The sequence below is a fragment of the Malaclemys terrapin genome, chromosome 7 (genome assembly GCF_027887155.1).
Source record: "Malaclemys terrapin pileata isolate rMalTer1 chromosome 7, rMalTer1.hap1, whole genome shotgun sequence".
NCBI classification, from domain to species: domain Eukaryota; kingdom Metazoa; phylum Chordata; order Testudines; family Emydidae; genus Malaclemys; species Malaclemys terrapin.
The window spans coordinates 44,391,017-44,409,713 of NC_071511.1; the positions used below are offsets into that span (position 1 = coordinate 44,391,017).

General features: G+C 48.4%; 1 protein-coding gene across 3 annotated transcripts in view; it reads right to left on the bottom strand.

Annotated features, from left to right (window-relative positions):
• STAB1 (stabilin 1) overlaps window positions 1-18,697 on the bottom strand; it is a 115,486-nt gene that overhangs the window by 83,413 nt on the left and 13,376 nt on the right. For all 3 annotated transcript variants that reach the window (XM_054034529.1, XM_054034528.1, XM_054034530.1), the window contains 6 exons: window positions 17,556-17,752; window positions 17,204-17,334; window positions 10,561-10,688; window positions 8,003-8,094; window positions 5,032-5,160; window positions 2,580-2,726 (listed from right to left, as the gene is read on the bottom strand). In XM_054034529.1, coding sequence (XP_053890504.1) covers window positions 2,580-2,726; window positions 5,032-5,160; window positions 8,003-8,094; window positions 10,561-10,688; window positions 17,204-17,334; window positions 17,556-17,752 — 824 coding nt within the window. The remainder of the gene's footprint in view (window positions 1-2,579; window positions 2,727-5,031; window positions 5,161-8,002; window positions 8,095-10,560; window positions 10,689-17,203; window positions 17,335-17,555; window positions 17,753-18,697) is intronic.

An 18,697-nucleotide genomic window follows, 5' to 3' on the forward strand; every position in this document is an offset into this window, starting at 1 on the left:
AGTCATAGAATACTGTAGCTCCCATTGTATTTTTTAAAAAAATCTGCCATAACTGGTTGACCCAACAGCAACCTAGACTGATGTAGTTTAGATCTGAGATTCTCTCCTGCACACAACAGACCCAATCTTCAGAGGCACCATGCACATTTGTAGCTCTCACTGCTTTCAATGCATGACTCTGCCTTTTGCAGACTGACCTTAGTGGGAGCTAACATGTGCTCATCAGCTCTGCAGAGATAGAACCATATGCTTTTCCCAGCTTATCCAAAATCAGCTCTGTTCTTGTATGTAGGCAGTGAATGGCAGTGCACAAGAATCCTGCTCGCCTGTATTTTGAAAACAAGATCCCTCTATACTACCTGCATATGAGAACAGAGCAGATAGACCCAGAGCAGGGGGGAAAATTACATGCATGCACACACCTGAAAACAAAGAAAAACCAGTGCCCTTTGTTTTGGTAGGGTTGTCTGTGCAGACATTTTTGTTGTGTCGATAACAGTTATAGTGCTTTTTTAAAACACTAAAAGGCCAATGTGCAAGGAAAAAGATAACCAAGATTTGGTTCTGTGTTTGTACAGCACTTAGCACCATAGGGTCCTGGGGCATGACGGTGGCTCCTATGCTCTATGGTAATACAACTAATAAATAATAATTGATGGCATTCCAGAAAGTCAAAGTCTACACTGAAAGTGTCCCTTTCATGGGATTACTGCCCTGTGAAAGTTCCTGGAATTAGCACACTAGTCAGCAGAAAGTGCTGCACAACCAACAACCCAGGGCTGATACAAACATGTTTCTAGAGATAACACTGCAGAAAATAACTTGTCATCATTATTCTTCATGGCACAGTGTCACAATGGGAAGGAAGTGTCCAAAGGTGCATGGAAAAAGATCATCTGCTGAGAAAGCTCTCTGTGTCCTGCAGTCTCAGACAAAGCAGTGTCTTTCCACGCTCTGCAGCATACAGAATGTCACCACTATCGAACACTGCTGCTTGGGTGCAGGCTGGCCAGATCTTCCAGCTGCAGTAAGGCAGTGCTTATCATAGTAGGACCATGACACTAGCTACCAGTATTATCATGGTCCTCCTGTGCCTTCTGCTCCTGACAAGGCAATAACTGACACTGCGCTCTCTCAAGGCTTCTTGTTTTCCACTCATGAGATGTGGGGATGAAAAAAACCCTCTCCTTTCGAAGCATTGTTCTTGCTTCATCTCAGCTTTAATGGATACCCCCAATCCTTGGTCTCTCTGGGTTCCATCAAGCATGCTGCAGCAGGGGCTACTGTGGTTGATGCCACAGTTTTATCTGAGGAGCTGGTAGGTGTACGTGCCGAGGGAAGGGTGCTGGGCCAGCCCTGCTATCAGGTTAATTGCCTGCTAAGCAGCAGTGACAGCTGTTAGCACAGAGCTACCATGCATTTATCCGTGTGCCTCTAGGAACATGCTTATTCCATGAGGCAGCTGAGCACCTGTGTATGTAAGACTCCGTTCAGCTCTCACTGATTTCAGTGGGAGATGGATCAGGTTACAAGGCTCTCTCTTTTAGTACTGTACCCTTTAAACCCTGCTACAGTACACAAGAAAATGAAAAGAAGTAACTTAAGTGGCAATGTAGGGATATTCTTAAATGTCAATGAAGGAGACAATGGACCCTGTATAAAGCCACAGAGCTCTTCACAACTGATGTGACGCAATGAGAGGAGCAGAAAGCAAGATATTTGTACACAGAACTGCTTTCTAGTCTAGCCACTTTGTAAAATAGGATACACACATTTCCATGGGCATGATTCTACACTGCCCTGCACCCTACGTGAATCATTTACATCTGTGCAAACTACTACCAAAGCAGAGTGGCAGCATTTTACATCTACTTGGCAAGGGTGTAAATGGGTACACAAGGTACAGGGCAGTGAAGAATTCGGTCCTTGTCTACAATATAAACACACAGGCACACGTGCAGTGGCAGCAACAAAAATACCATTTCCAGCTAGGGGAGAAAACGTCTGTGGCATTACTAAGAAGTGAATCCAAAACTCTAGAATCTCAGTCCAAAACCTTAACCAAAAGACAGCCCTTCCTTACAAGAGTGGCTTCAAAATGCAAAAATCTAAATTTGTATTATTTCCTTTTTTGGGGGCATGCTTTCAATGCAAACACCGCCATTTATATAATTCAGTCTAATGGGAAAGTGAAATGTGATGGGGACAGAATTGCCCCTCATGAAAAAAATCTTGGTTTTAATATTTGTTGAAAAACTTTCACTCATTTTGCATAACTCAGCTTCTATCTCATCCATTATTAGGACTTATACTGCTGAGGTTAAAATTCTCTAGTTATACAAAAGCCAGCACAACCCTCACTCCTGAGTCTGCAACCAGCTCTTGGAGTGATTGTTGTTACTTAACGGTGCTCTGAAACCGAGTGAACTGGATTAGTCAGAAAGAGAAAACAAATCATATAACATTATACACGAAACAAATGCCCCATTGATTTAAGACAATTAACCTTAGGACTATATTTCTATAAACTGTGTATCATATCCTTCAAAGGACAGAAGAAAAAGGAATGTTCAATGTACCTGTGGATTTCCAAGGTTGAGAAAGCTGGTTGTTTTCCTTAGTGTGTTAACAATATGTATAATTCCATTGGATGCTGGTATGTTCGACTGAATGATGGTATACAATTCCCCTGGCAGGTCTTGATACCTAAAGCTCTTGGTGTAGGACTGGGATAATAATACAGGATTATTTCATTATGAAAAATATATCAAAGGGATCTCTGAGTATATATCTGTAAAACTTCATTTGATTCAATTCCTGCTTCTGTAACAATATGGCCATGAGCTTATCTGGGGTTACTAGGGAAAAGATAAATAAAGATCATACTAGGGACCGCTCCAAGCTGTGATAGTTGGACACAATCTTTGAGTTGTGGGGTGTTTGGATCTGGAGGTCTGGTTAAGCCCCATTACCAAGATGGGATCAAGCCATGAAGTTCAGAATTAGACTTGACCCAGTTTAGAACTAGAGTTCTGGTCAGGACCCAGCTCTACATCATACAAGGATGAGTTCAACAGAAACATGCAGTAGCCTGGATTGACCACACATCAGGAGGGACTGTGCCTGCTTGCATGTTCCTGGGCATGGGAGCAGCAGGATCTAGGGGCATCTTTGGAACATGAGACCTGGCTATCACCTTCATTTGCCCCAGATGCCAGAGAAAGGTCACTGCAATATGGCCAAAGCAATCAGTCTCATTTTACTACAAAATATTACTATTGGTGTATATTCTTTCTACAAACAATGCCTACAGCTACTGCTCTGAGCATAAAGTGCAACTTAACACTCCAGGGTCATTCAGAAATGTCATGTCCAACACCAAACAGGCGCAGCCACATTCTCCTGTGTTTTTCATTGTACTATACATTTCTTGAATAGCTCCTCTCTGCTCTGAACTCCAGTTCACACCACTAAGAGCTTTGGACACAACTAAGGAAGAGGAAGGGAAGACTTTCCAAATCAAAGACTCCTGAGTAAGCAAATTATTATCCTTGAAAAGCACAGCTCAGATTCCACAGCTGCCAACACCGCTTTGCCCTTCTGAGTACCCTGCATATATCAAAGCCCAGACCCAAGGTCAAGGCTGGGAAATTGGAGGAGGAAACATACTAATATCCCTTGGTCAGCTGTGCAAGTCCACATGGCAAAAGTGCAGGATGAAGAGAAGACAATGGATGGTGGGAAACAAACCAAACGTGGCCCCACCCTGCCCTCCTCCCCCCAAAAAATCCCAGATACTAGAGAAGAATCATTAAAATCTATTTTGTACAATGAAAGGGGTGACTGGAAGGGAAAATGTTCAGAATTTGTCAGCTACTAGCCCACAGGACAAGCATTTTGAAGGCAGACTTACTACTTTCACCAGCAGGGACATATGTATTGTGTACAGTGTTGATAACAGGGGAAAGCATCTCTTATCTGATACGCAGATTATTTAAAAAAAAAACATTGACTATTTTAAAAATTAGGGGCCAGATTCTGGCCCTTCCACCTGCCTCTTTATATCACCCTAGCAGTGCACGGGGCAATAAAAGAGAGCAGCCCCTGAGGGAATGCACACTTGGTGTATGTTCTGCTTGCAGACTCCTGCAAAGGGGCATGCTGGGAGCCAGGCCTAGGATGGTGAGAGACCAGAGAAATTCTGGGCGGCACAAAAGCCCATAGGCAGCAGGTCAGGCTACTGTGAGTACTGTCAACCTCTGGGGTTGCTTTAACTGATGCTGAAAGACACCTTTCCCTCCGTGCCTAGCTAGGCCTTCTGTACTGTGCCTCTCAGGAAGCACACCACAGAGTCTGGTGCGAGGGGTGTTGTTAGGATCTGCTATAATCCAGAACCAGGCAGGCTGTAATTTCCCTATAACTGTACACAAAACTGGTGAGACCTCATCTCCTAGACAACACACTGTTCTAGGCATCTCAATTCAAGGACAATATAGATAGAGAAGCTTCAGAGAAAAGCAGCAAAAATTATCACAAAGCCGTTGGGGTAGATTGACAAGGAAAGATTAAGAGAATGTAATATGAAGATGTTAAAAACAAATAAGGGGAAGTACCTTTTCCAGGTATAAGTTTCTGAAGGGGAAGAGCTAAGGAGGCCAGAAAAATTGTTTGGGTCTATCTAGGAGTAATGGGATGAAGCAAAGGATAATTTATGCTGAATAGAGGGGAAGTAGGGGAAGGTCCATTGCTTGGGTTATTTAAAACTGGGTGCATAGCATATAGAACAAACTGCAGGTAGGGAACAATCAATATTGTATTGACAAGGAGATGTAATAGAAGACATAATAGGTCATCTACTCTGTGATTTGATTATTATATTATGGAACAAACTAAGTCCTAAACTGCTCGAAACTTGGCAGAATAAGGAAGAAAGGATTCTAGCATGAAAGTGTGTCAGGGATATAGCTTTAGGCCTTTGTCCCAGTACCATGTGAAAACAGCAATCTGGTACCTAGTACGATGTTGTGATACCTTTATCTGATCATTAAACGTCAGCTGATGCCCAGACAACGTCCACAGTGTCTTGGTCTTGACCATATCTTCCACCAAATGCTGACCAGGAATTATATGCATTTTGCATAAATGCTGGGCAATTGTGACCTTTATGGAAATAAATCAGAACACAGGGAGAACTGATATGCCTTCCAAAAAAATAAAATAAAAGCTTTTACATAGTTTCAGCTGTTTTTCCAGTCTAATACATATAGAAAAATTCTTATATATAAGTTCTGGATCAGAAAGCGAAGACATTTCCTAATTTATATGCAAATCAGAGCTCATCTACACAGAGTGTTATTCCAGAATAGCTATACCTGACTAACTCCATGGGCAGATGCTTTTATTCTAGATCAGTGCCTTATCCTGCATTAGCTTAATCTACTTGCATCCACACCTGAAGTTAATTGGGAATAGTTAATCCACTTTAAAATTCACACCCTAATTTACCCAAATTAACTTTCATATGAAGACAAGCCCTGAGAAGCCTTTTATAGCAGCAGTGGAGTATTTTCACAGGTTTATATATGTTAAGGTCAGAAGGTACCATTAAGATGATCTAGTCAGACTTTCTGCATACCATAGGCCATAGACCAGAGGTCTCAAACATGCGGCCCGCAAGGTTATTTTCCGCAGCCCGCAAGCTCCTCGCGGCCCCTCACCCCCCGCCCTGCCCTAGCATTTACCTAGAGTGGCTCCGGCCCGGCGCGCACCCAGGGCAGGGCATGCTCTCTGCCTGCCTGCCCGCCCTGCCCCCTCGCTGCTCTGGGAAGTGGCCGGAACCAGGGGGAGGAGGGGCACGGGGTGTGTGTGTTGCTGTTGTTTCAGCTGCTGGGGGCGGTGCCTGAAACAACAGCAACACACACACCCCGTGCCCCTCCTCCCCCTGGTTCCGGCCACTTCCCAGAGCAGCGAGGGGGCAGGGCGGGCAGGCAGGCAGGCAGGGAGGGAGCCTGCCCTGCCCCCGGTGCGCGCCAGGCCAGAGCCCATCCTCCGAACCCCTCCTGCAGCTGAACCCCCGCCTCACCCTGCACCCCGACCCCCTGCCACACCCCTCCTGCACCCCAAACCCCTTCCCTGAGCCCCCACTGCACCCCTCCTGCACCACGATCCCCTGCCGCACCCCACACCCCAACCCACTGCCCTGAGCCCCGTCGCACCCCTCCTGCACCCCGATCCCCTGCCGCACCCCACACCCCAACCCACTGCCCTGAGCCCCCGCCACACCCATCCTGCACCCCTGGGGGCAGGGAGGAGGCGGAGTCGGGGTGGGGAATTCGGGGAAGGTGTTGGAATGGGAGCAGGGAAGGGGTGGGAAGAGGCAGGGCAGGGGCGGGGCCTCATGGAAGGGGTGGATTGGGGGCGGGGCCGAGGGTGGCGGGGGGGAGGTGTCAGTAATGTGGCCCTTGGGCCAATGTACTAGTCCTCATGTGGCCCTTGTGGTCATTTCAGTTTGAGACCCCTGCCATAGACCCTTACCCAATGATTCCTGCAACAAGCCAATAGCTTCTGGTTGAAGCTATTTGTGTGTGCATGAGCAAGAATGAGAGTCTGATCCAAAAGCAAGTGATTTTAAGGGGCTGATCTAGAGAGAAACCGATTGGATTTGGACAAATTATAAGACTGCCCCTCCATCCAAATTCCACATCCAATGTTTCACAAGGCCTAAGTCCTGATGTAAATTCTCTTTGCTTACATTAGGGCATACGTTACGAATTAATTTGGGGGCACAGCTACTCATTGGGTTCAAAGGAAACTTCTGCTCAACAATGCATGGTACAATGTGGCCCATACAGTTTTATCAAGGACTTGCAAAGTACATTATATATATTTTTAAGTTTCCCTGATTGCACAGTTATTTTTGTTATGCTGTATGTGTAGGAATTACATTTCTGACAAAGTCCGACAAGCCAGTTTGGAGTATTTTTTAAAGGTATTTCATCCTTGTTTCTGAGTATTCTAAGGTAACAAGTTCTGAGATGTAACTCAAGCAGAAAGCTGGCTTAGTCTGTTTTAAATGCCTGCTGAATAACCTGCACGTGTACCTCCTGTCTAATCATCTTTGGCAGAGTTTTTCATTCTACAGGGGAAATGGTATACAAGTGTTTCCATCTGTTTTATGGTTGGTTTGGTTGCATTTGTGACAAATGTTAAAATGAATACAATTTAATAAAACATTTAAAATGGTAGCATGAGAGGGATTTGCATGGTCTACTACAGCACAGGACAGGGAATAAGGGACTGCTGGTCTCATCTTGGCTCTGATACCCATCACTTTGAGCATCATACTAAGAGATGGCCCCAAGACGCAAAACCTGCATGTAGGTAACAAATAAGCCAGAGTCTGGAGCAGTTTTGGATGCAGAGTTTTCGTTCAACCTCTTGTCTTTACAAGAGACATTTGCAACACTCAGATCTGGGTTGGGATTTTGAATCCCAGGTTCTGCTCAAGCCCATCTCTAGTTAATACTTAACGTCACGGGGGCTAAGGAGTCATTCATATTTTTAGAAATGGTTTACAGTGGGATTTTAAAAAGCACTCAGTCACTGATGTTAATAGGAGAAAAATTAGGCCACTGCTGAGTGCTTTTGAATATCCCAACCTTAAAAAGTAAAAGGCATACAAAGCGCTGAGAATTAACACTGTGTCACAAGCAGAGATTAGCGCAATCAAGAGCTAACATTCAAAATCATGTTCAGCGGTAAAAAAAATGTCTTTATTAATAAAGGAGAAAAGAAAGAGGGAGGTTGAGATTTTCAACCAATGCAGGGGATTTAGCATCTCCCATTAAAATTAATCTCAGCCAGAGTCTGAATTGTATCTCAGTGGAATTGTTTCTAAACATAATGCATTCCAAAGTTTCTCTCTGACATGTCAGCTACTCTTTAAAGGCTACAGAACTCAACGCATGAAGAAGTGAGGTTACTAAAAGGGGGTGACACTTACGTTGAAGTCAGTTCTTTCACTATATGGTTGAAGGCTTGGCACAAAGACAGTGAAAGGCCCATATTTTGTCAGTGCCAAAGAACACCCTGAAGCTGTTAAAAAACAAAACCCCAAAACAGTTACTAAGCATACAGAACAACATAAATTACCAGTTTTATTATTCCTCTTGTTGGGGAAGGGGGGGTTAACATATCCCTGTGTCTTCAGCCTAAAGTGAGTGACCAGAGTGAATTTATGGGGAACTGGATGGATCAGGGGATTGATAGTGGGATATCACAATGCTAGCTTGGCAGTGAATGCTATTAGTTAAGGGTTAAATCTTTAAAAAGAACAGGAGTACTTGTGGCACCTTAGAGACTAACAAATTTATTAGAGCATAAGCTTTCGTGGGCCAGTCTCTAAGGTGCCACAAGTACTCCTGTTCTTTTTGCGGATACAGACTAACACGGCTGCTACTCTGAAACTGGTTAAATCTTTGTTACCTTCAATGGGTTTTAGATCAAGGCCTAACCTTGCATTACAATTTCAACACTAAGTCTGAGTTTTCACATGCTTATAACTTTCTGATGTGTAGGGTTGAACTCTCTTGGTCTCTGCACAAAGATGAGGCACTTCTGGGTATAGTTAGACTTCATCGCATTCATTCTTTAAGGGCCTGACCCAAACCCCAGTGGTGTTGATAAGAGTTTTTCGCTGACTTCAGTGGGCTTTGGATCAGCAGCCAAGCGCCCAACTGCACAAACTATTTAGGAAAGTTTGTATAAAAATGAGCTTTTGCCGGGTTGGGGCCTTCACATTGCGTTAACCCATTCCACCCCCCAACCCCACATTATGCTTATAAGAAGCATCCGGGATTTTTTTCAGGGGAAAAGACAATACACCACATTTACTGGAAATACAACGATTAGCATATGCATTTACTTACACACGCGCACACACACACACTATTCCGCCAGTCGATGTTATAGTTATCAATTTACAGTTCGGATTAATTTAGTGGCCAGGTAGGTTGATTATGCGTAGGTAGGAACTGGGTTTTGTTGGTTGCGATACAATGCTTTGGGGAAGTCTTGGCAGGACAAACCCAAAGTTTTATGGCAAGGCACCCTGTTTATATAGTGTTTTTTTTATTGGGACCATAATAATTATTGTTGTTTGACGAGTGCTTGTTTTTTATTTTTTATTTTTTTGTTTTTTATTAAATTTTTTAGGGAGTTATTCCATGCTGGTTTTGATTACAGCTATTTTTTTTATTATTGATAGGTGCTTGTTTTATTTTTTAGAGTCGTTAATTTGCCCTCCTTTGACATTTTAATAGGGGCGTGTTGCAATCTTTTGGCGCCCTTACATTTGTCCTTGGGTTGTTGGTTGTTTTTTTTAAGAACATTTGGTCTGGTGATGGCCTTTACACTTTTTTTTTTTTTTTTAAACACACATACATTTGTCAGGTTTCAGAGTAGCAGCTGTGTTAGTCTGTATCCGCAAAAAGAACAGGAGTACTTGTGGCACCTTAGAGATTAACAAATTTATTAGAGCATAAGCTTTCGTGGACTACAGCCCACTTCTTCGGATGCATATAGAGTGAAACATATATTGAGGATATATATATACACACATTCACACACAAAACAGAACTGATTTACACAGAGCATTTGAACAGGAACATCAAATTGCAATGGAAGAGAAAACAATGATTGCATTCTTTTACTTATTTCAAAATACTAAACCTACAACAAAGTGGTGACCTGAAAAGGTCTGTTACTGCCGTGAAATCAGCTCAGACACAGATTCTGGCTGTTGCACCTTTACCAATGGCCCATTAGGCCATTCCTTTTTGCTTTCAGAAAGGGTGTCTGGCAGGATATGATCAAATCATACACCAACACATTTAATACATGCTACATTATTATTCTTTATTTTTTATTTTAAATTATACAAAATACAAACAAAATCCTACTACTACACCCCCCATGAGTGCAGAGCTCTGCCTTAGTTAAGAAGTGGAATCCTTTCATCTCTACAGCACCAGCTCAAATCAAGCCTGCTGTCTGAGGGTTGTTTGGTGGCCTACACGAAATCAAGGAGGTGGATCTCCATCAAGTCTTAGTGAACAAGTATCCACAGCACAAAACCTCTATCATTATTTGTACCATTTTTGGACGTCTTAACAAAGAGCCCAAGGAATGAATGAGTAATGAAATACGAACAACCATCTATGTCGTTCCTGCTGGTTGAGGTGCGTTGATGGACTGATGTGGTGAAGCTTATGCCACCTAGATCTACGCTTCACCTGCTTTGTGGATAGAGGACCTCAGTCACTAGGACGGTCAATCAGCACTAATACCTCTCACACAGGAATCATATCTGTGGTTTGTTAACATGCGCAGAGCTGGCAAGAGCCCCATCATGCAGGAAGAGTTCAGATGTAGTAGCTTCCTCGACCCTGCCTTATCTTTTCATATAATATTAGACAGCTCAGTTTTCTTTCAAGTCTTAACCATTCACTGGAAGCCCCCAGCCCCATCTTAGCTCCCCAAAATAATTCAGAAGAGCATTACCAAACATTTTGTTTGCACTGTTTAATTTCTTGTACCATCTTCCTCGAGTATTAATCTGAGAGATCTCACTCATGAGATTTTTGTAGCAACTTCTCCCATCTCCAATCTCCCCATCTTTGCAGACACAGCTAAAGAGTAAGATATGAGTGAGAAATAATAGTCATTACAAAAACAGTTCATGGTATGCTTGATAAAGTCTGGATGTGATTCATTTATATAGACTAGATACTTTGACTACACACTAATCTGTTAAAACCTAAATAAATAGCAGGGTGGAACAACATAGAAGGTGGAGAGACTGATGAGACCCATCAGATCAAATCCACCCCCCTCCATACGAAATAGAATTAGCAATCCAAAAACACAGTGTTGCAATATTTTGTATCTGAAGATGCTACCTGGGAACTGCACATTAAATAAGATACCCATTATACTGAGAATTTGAAATACTCAAAGTATTTGACACCCATTAACCTACTACTTCCAAATGCCAGACAGAAAGGATGGGCTCTGCAGGATGTGCAGAAGGTTAATAAATTTAAGCTTTGGGGAAGCAGGGAGTGAATTCCAAAGCTGAACATCCTTCATGGACAGCACCCTGCCTGCAGCTCCTTGTTTAAATCCAGGGGAGTGCTGCCACTGATCACAACTAGGGCAGTAATACATAGTGGAGAGGTGGTTTCTTACCCTGCGCAGAACCCAAACCATTAGGAATTTACAAGTGAAAACCAACAACTTAAACTCCACCCAGAAGCTTATAGGCAGCCAGTGCAAGTTATAGAGCACTGATGGAAGGTGTTTTTTGTGAGGCCTTGACTATATTAGGGCATTTGATTTCCAACAGCAGAGCAGCTGCACTGGCAGTAGCAATAGTGTATTAGTGTACACAGGACTCGGGCCTTTTAACCACTGTGTCATTGTAGCAGGGTTAGGGTTACCATATATCCGGATTTTCCCGGACATGTCCAGCTTTTTAGTCCTCAAATCCCCATCCGGGAGGAATTTCCAAAAAGCCAAATATGTCCGGGAAAATAGGGAGGCATGGTAAGGGGACCGCCTCCTCCCTGGGGTTCAACTTTCCGAGCTCCTGCCGCTCTCCCCAGTGCAGCAGCAGCTGGAGCCCGGGAGGAGGCGGCTGCGAGCTGGGATGCCGCCGGCTGGCGCCGCTTGGCCGGGGCTGAGGCCGGGCCGGAGCCGCTCGGCTGCGACTGGGCTGGGGGTGCTCAGCCAGAACCCAGGGCCCGAGCCAAGCCGGAGCCGCTGGGCCAGGGGCTGGGGTGCTCAGCTGGAGCGGCTCGGCCAGGCCGGTGGGGCCAGGGGTGCTCGGCCATTGGCCAGAACAGGGGCCTGAGCCAAGCTGGGCCGGAGCGACCAGGGCTGGGGGTGCTCGGCCGGCGCCGCTTGGCCAGCACTGCTCGGCCAGGGCCGGGGCCAGGCCGGAGCTGCTCGGCCGGGGCCGGTGGGGCCAGGGGTGCTTGGCCGCTGGCCGGAACCGGGGCCCGAGCCAAGCTGGGCCGGAGCAACCGGGGCTGGACGTGCTTGGCCGCCGGCCGGCACCGCTCGGCCAGCGCCGCTCAGCCAGGGCCGGGGGTACTCGGCCGCTGTCCGGTGGCCGGAACCCGGGCCCGAGCTGAGCCGGAGCGACTGGGGCTAGGGGTGCTCGGCCGGCACCCCAGGGCCCGAGCCGGGCCGGAGCCAGAGCCTCTTGGCCAGCCGCCAGAAGGAGCCGCTCGGTCGGGGGGGCCAGACTGGGCCGCGTCTCCTCGGGCCCCCCCAAGCCCCAGCTTACCTGCTGCTTGCCTTTTTCAGGCTTCCCGTGAACATTTGATTTGCGGGAAGCAGGGGAGGGGAGGAGTGTTCAGGGGAGGGGGCGGAGTTGGGGTGGGGACTTTGTGGAAGGGGCGGAGTTGGGGCAGGGCCAGGGGTGGGGAAAGGGCGGAGTTGGGGCCCCTTGGAGTGTCCTCTTTTTCAGGGGCTCCAATATGGTAACCCTAAGCAGGGTGGTCACCCCACTCCTTCCCGGAGGGGTTAAAAAAAGCCCTGGAGAGGGCTGTGGCAAGGCTGATTGGGGAAGCAGGCTCAGCTGGGGCCACGCCCCAATCAGGCCGCAGCTGGCCGTATACAAGGGCTGCTAGGCCAGAGCTAAGAGTCTCTCTCTAGCTATTGAGAGAGACAAGCCTGGCTGCTGGGGAGCTGAACAGGGTACATAGAGTGGAGCAGGGCTGGTGAAAGGCCAGAGGAGCTGGGGAGCTCCGGCCTGGAAACCCCCCAGGCTGCAGGCCTTGCTAAAGGCTGAAAAGGTAGTAGGGTTGCAGAGGGGCAACCCAAGGGTAGGCAGAGGCAGCAGGTCCAAACCCTCCTTGCCGATGAGTGGCAATTATACTGCAGTCCGCCCCAGGGAGCGGGGGCTAGATGGTGACTGGCAGTAGTCCAAGACTGAGGCGAAGTGGGGATAGGGGGTTGAGGGTCCCCGGGGTGGGGAGACCCAGCAAGATTGCAGGGTACTGCCGGGGGCAGAACCCTGAGAGAAGGGGCACCAGGGTCCGGGAGGGACACGGGGGCCAGCGGCAAGGTGAGACATCGGTCTGCAGAGAGCGCTCTGGGGGCTGGCAAGCTAATTCCCTGGATGACCAGCAGGAGGTGCCGCAGCGGTGAGGCGCCGCCCCGCTACAGTCGTGAACAGCAAGTTGATGCACTGAAACACCCAGGTTAATGAGCAAGTGGCCTCATTCTGCACCAGTTTCAGCTTTCAGATAGTCTCCAGGTGTTGTTCACATAGAGCATGTGACAATAATCTCACCTCGAGGTGACAGATGCAGCAGGGGGCCACAGCTGCAATGTCAGTAGCCATGAGATGAAGTCACACTCATCTCACCAGATACACGTGGGATAAAACACTCTTGGCCACACCTGTCACCAGCTAATCTGAACGGCCACAGTCGGTCAGGACCTTGGTTTTACATCTCTTCCAAAAGCAGCAGCCGAGCTGCCCCTTGCACCATGCCTGGGGTTCCGAACCAACTCAGAAGAAAGAGCACCATCTAAGGAACCCCCACAGCAATCCCTAATGGCCCTGAGATTCCCTTTGGAGTTTTCCAGTCCTACCCAAGGCCTAGCTATCGAGCTTTTAGTATCTGAGCACTTGAGACCATGCTTTACACCCAAGGTATTAGTGCCAATCTAGGGAATGTTATTTTTCTAATACTATGTCACAGAGCCCTCAACTTCTACTCGCCTCAGTGGATTTCCAGCTCCACTGGTCCATTCAGACTGCCCAGTGTTTTCCAAGAGCCAGCTCTAGGCATATTGAGGCCCCAGGCAGGCTAATGAGTTTTGCAACAAAGCTTATCTGCATGTGAAAATCTCTGCCCCAGTTCACACAGCTTTGCAGCAATCAGACAGCAGCTACTTGGAATCACAGTCTGAAAACTGCACTTTTTCCTGTCTGGGTTCAATCCAAGTATCAGCTCAGCTATTGTTATTTCAGAATTGCAGACTGCCACACACAAGGCCAGGGGCGGAGGTTTACATGGCTCCAGCCACGCAAAGGGCCAAATAATGGCTGCTCCAGAGCAGAGGCACTAGAAGAAGAAGAGTGAGCAGGGAGCCCTTCCCCCACCTTGCACATCCCCAGAAGTGAAGCCATAATTTGTCTGATTCGGGCTGGGGAGCACAAGAGGGGGAGACCTTTTAGTGCAGCCAGCAGCGTTAATGGTGCCTGAGGGACAGCAGCAGAGATGGGGCCATGGCTTCCCTCTGCTGTCCCCGCAAAAGGCCATGGCTATTCCTTTTGTACAGAGTAGCAAGAGACACCCCTCACCATGCTCCCTCCAGGGCCCAAAAAGCATTACGCCAGGGATGTTCCCAGACACGGTGGCTCAGGCAGTGCTCCCCTTTCCTAGGGTAGCTCAGCCTCACATGAAGCATGATTGAGCCCAAAGTGTTTGCTCAGATAAGCACTTTTTTCTTCTCCAGGAATCGTTTTAAGGCTAGTGTTAGTATGTCTCTCTGCTGTGCTGAGCAGTCATACCCAGCACTAAACTGGCCTAAAATCCTCATTCATTCTCCTACTCATGGGCCTACCCTGGAAGAGTGTTGAAGATTCTTTCGTCAAACACACATCACAGGGCCCTGTCCAGGAGTAACATGCTGGCAAAGGGTGTGCTGTGTCCCTCTTGACGTGTCTGTTAGGGTTACCATATTTCAGCAAGCAAAAAAGAGGACGGAAGGAGCCCCGCCCTAGCCCCGCCCCTGCCCCTCCCACTTCCCGCCCCCCCAGAACCCCCAACCCTCCCCCCGTTCCTTGTCCCCTGACTGCCCCCTCCTGGGACCCCTGCCCGTAACTGCCCCCCAGGACTCCACTCCCTATCTAAGCCTCCCTGCCTCTTGTCCCCTGACTGCCCCAACCCTTATCCACACCCCCACCCCCAGACAGACCCCTGGGACTCCCACGCCCCATCCAACCACTCCCCACCCCCTGACAGCCCCCCCCCAGAACTCCCAACCCATCTAAACCCCTCTGCTCCCTGTCCCCTGACTGCTCCGATCCCTCTCCCCACTCCCCACCCCCTGACAGCCCCCCCCCAGAACTCCCAACCCATCTAAACCCCTCTGCTCCCTGTCCCCTGACTGCTCCGATCCCTCTCCCCACTCCTGCCCCCTGACAGCCCCCCCAGAACTCCCAGCCCCCCACCCCCCCGCTCCTTCTCCCCTGACTGCCCCCTCCTGGGACCCCTGCTCCTAACTGCCCTCCAGAACCCCACCCCCTACCTAAGACTCCCTGTTCCTTGTCCCCTAACTGCCCCCTCCTAAGACCCCCCCAACTGCCCCCCAGGACCCTACCCCCTACCTGTACCCTGACTGCCCAAAACTTTCTCCACTCCCCCCAAAAAGCCCCCCCCCCGTTTCTTGACTGCCACCTCCAGAACCTTCCTGCCCCCTTACCCTGCTGCTCAGAACAGGGTGTTGGGCTCTGTGCGAGCCGGACACGTGGCTGCGCTCCCCAGCACAACAAAACCCGGTCCCTGGCCCTGCACAACAAAACCCGGTCCCTGGCCCGGACCAGGCTGCAGGGGAGAGCTGCCCTTGTATCAGCACAAAGTGCTCTCGCTCCCGTTTTGCTACGCTGCATGGCAGAAACCGCTCCCAGTTGCAAAAGGGGAGGGCTGCACTTTGTGCTCATACACTTGCTCAGAATGCAGGGCGGATCCGGCTCCTCTACAGCTGCTCCGGAGTCCAGCCCGGGACTTTCCTGCAGCCCTCCCAGCCGCTCGGTCTGCTCTGCCGGGGGAGGGGGGAAATCCCGGACATTGTGAGTGCTTTACAAATTCCCCCCGGACGCTATTTTTAGTACAAAAAGGAGGACATGTCCGGGTAAATCCGGACGAATGGTAACCCTAGTGTCTGTGCCACTAGATAGCTTACTACTGCTACCAGCTAACAGGGGCGGCGAGTTATATACACTCGTGGTGTCTGGGCTCCACCAATATTCAGGGCCCAGCCCCACCTGCCACCCCCACACACCTCCCCCGAGTGTCCCCCGGCCCCCACTTGCTGCTCCCGCTCACCTCCCCCGGCCCGGGGCCCTGCAGCTCACGCTGACTCTGCTCTGCCGCAGGGTCCTAAGTGCCCCCTATCCACTAATGGCAGGGCAGGCTGCCCTTACTCTGCCCTTCCACCCTAGCCATGAGTCTCTCCAACATCCCAAACCCCTCAACCCCACCCCCAACCAGAGCCCTCATCCCCCCACACCCTAATCTTCTGCCCCAGCCCTGAGCCCCCTCCTGCATCATGAATCCCTCATCCCCAGCCCTCATCCCCCCGCACCCTAATCCTCTGCCCTAGCCCTGAGCCCCCTCCCACACCCCAAACCCATCATCCTCAGCCCCACAGCCCTCACCCCTGCACCCCCTCCCATCCCCAACTCCCTCCCAGAGCCTGCATCCCTCACCCCCTCCTATACCCCCACCCCCAGGCCAGAGCCTGCACCCAAACTCTGCCCCAGAGCCTTCACTCCTCACCCCCTCCTGCACCCCCACCCCCGCCCCAGCCCAGAGCCTGCACCCAAACTCTGTCCCAGAGCCTTCACTCCTCACCCCCTCCTGCACACCCACCCCCTGCCCCAGCCTGGAGCCTGCACCCAAACTCCCTCCCAGAGCCTTCACCCCTCACCCCCTCCTGCACCCCTACCCCCTGCCCCAGCTTGGAGCCTGCACCCAGCACCCAAACTCCATCCCAGAGCCTACACCCCAGACCTCCTCCCCACACCTAAACTCCCTCCCAGAGCCTTAGGCAGGTGGGGGGTGGAGTTTGGGGGAGCGGGTTCTGGGCACCACCAAAATTTCTACAAACCTGCCACCCACGCCAGCTAATGAGGTTACTCCTTTAGCTCAAGTGGCTGATGAAACACTGAATGTCCCACGTTCAACCCCTCTTATGGCCCAGCTGAGGGGCTGTCACAGCTACTTATGTAAGATTTTTATTTGTTTCAATGGACTCTTTTGTTCTTTTCAAAACCCTGACCACAGCCAGTATTCCCCACCTATGTCTCTGGTTTTCCAATATTATTCAGCTCATCCAAATAAAAGCCTTGTTTTAGTTTCAAAAGCATGCATCTTTAATGGCACTTTTTGGAGCAACCTACCTGGCAGTCCCATCTGGACTGATTTTACATTTTGAACTCACGTCACAGAAGTACCGCTGACAGACACTGACAAACGAGCAGCCTGATGAAGGGTTCAGCCCACTCATTCCAGGCTTACACACACAAGATGACTAAGGAAAGCAAAATCAGATGATTAAAATCTTGCAATCACAGATCGACTTGTATTCAAGAGCATCCCACAAAGAGTTTAGACGATCTATCCTTGCAAAAACAAAGTTAGGATAACAGCTTTGACCAGTGCAATTTAATCCAGCAAGACTCACTGGAAGAATTAGTTACCTGGTTTTCTACTGCTACATACAAACTCATTAGATGCAGTTCTTCACCTTACCTTTCCTGGGCTTTTATAGATACAGACGGTGGAATTTTCAGGGCAGCCTCCGTTATTGATAATGCATGGATTGATGGGTTGGCATATCTTCCCATCTCCATGATAACCATCTTTGCAAGTGCATTCATATTTTCCTGGTCTTAGAGCCTTACAGACAGCTAACGAGGAGCATGGTGATGAAGTACAAGGATCTTGAGCTATACGTAAACACAAAGAGATGAGAGGGGAACATAACCAAGTTTCTCATTAAAAACCAGCACTTGAAGTAGTACATGCAGAAACCCTCTGATTCAAACATAATGGGGGATGTGGAATTTATTCAGTTTAAACTGGGAAACTTTTTGACTCATATAACCCAATGTCAGACAATGGAGATTTTTTGGCTGAGGGATTTGGATGAGCGAGCTGAGCAGCTCTCATTTCATATTAATAGCGTAAAAGTTAATAAGAGAAGGGCCAGAGATGAGAAGTTTGGGTCTCTATCTGAACTTCTACAAACTCTGAGGGTATTTGAAACCAGAGTTTTGGTCCATTAAGGTCACCAAATGTGTAGGGTGTTTGGATCCATCCACCTCTAGATAGTAATTTATGTTTAAATAGTAGTGTCTTTTAGTCCTAGGAAAAGCAATTCATGAACATAAAACACATTTTAAATGAGAGAGAGAGAGATCACTATCAATTCATGAAATGCAGCCACCTCTGGGTGGAAAACAGCAGCCGTTAAAGTTGCACAGTTTTACATGTCATCTAAAACTGGCACTCCCAGAAGCGCACTAACCCAGCTCCATTTTGGCACATTAGCCTAGCACAGACACAGAGAAAAAAGTGCTGTTATGGCCCAGGTTACCAGGAGTTCCTAAACATTAGGTCATTGAGAACTTCTCCATATGAACACTTAGTTCGCGGCAAGCTGGGTTATAAAGCCTGCACTAGCCTGTCATGCACTAACTGTCCATGGGGACCTGCTGCGGCACACAAAAAGTTTCCTACTGCACTTGATCTATTCCCATTTCAAAGTGGGGCAGTACACATCTGACCAGTATGGGGTAGATTGACACCCCAGCTTGCCACAAACTATATGTCCATGTAGACAAGCCCAGAGACTCCACAGTGAGGTACATGATTACATGCTTTATTTAGCC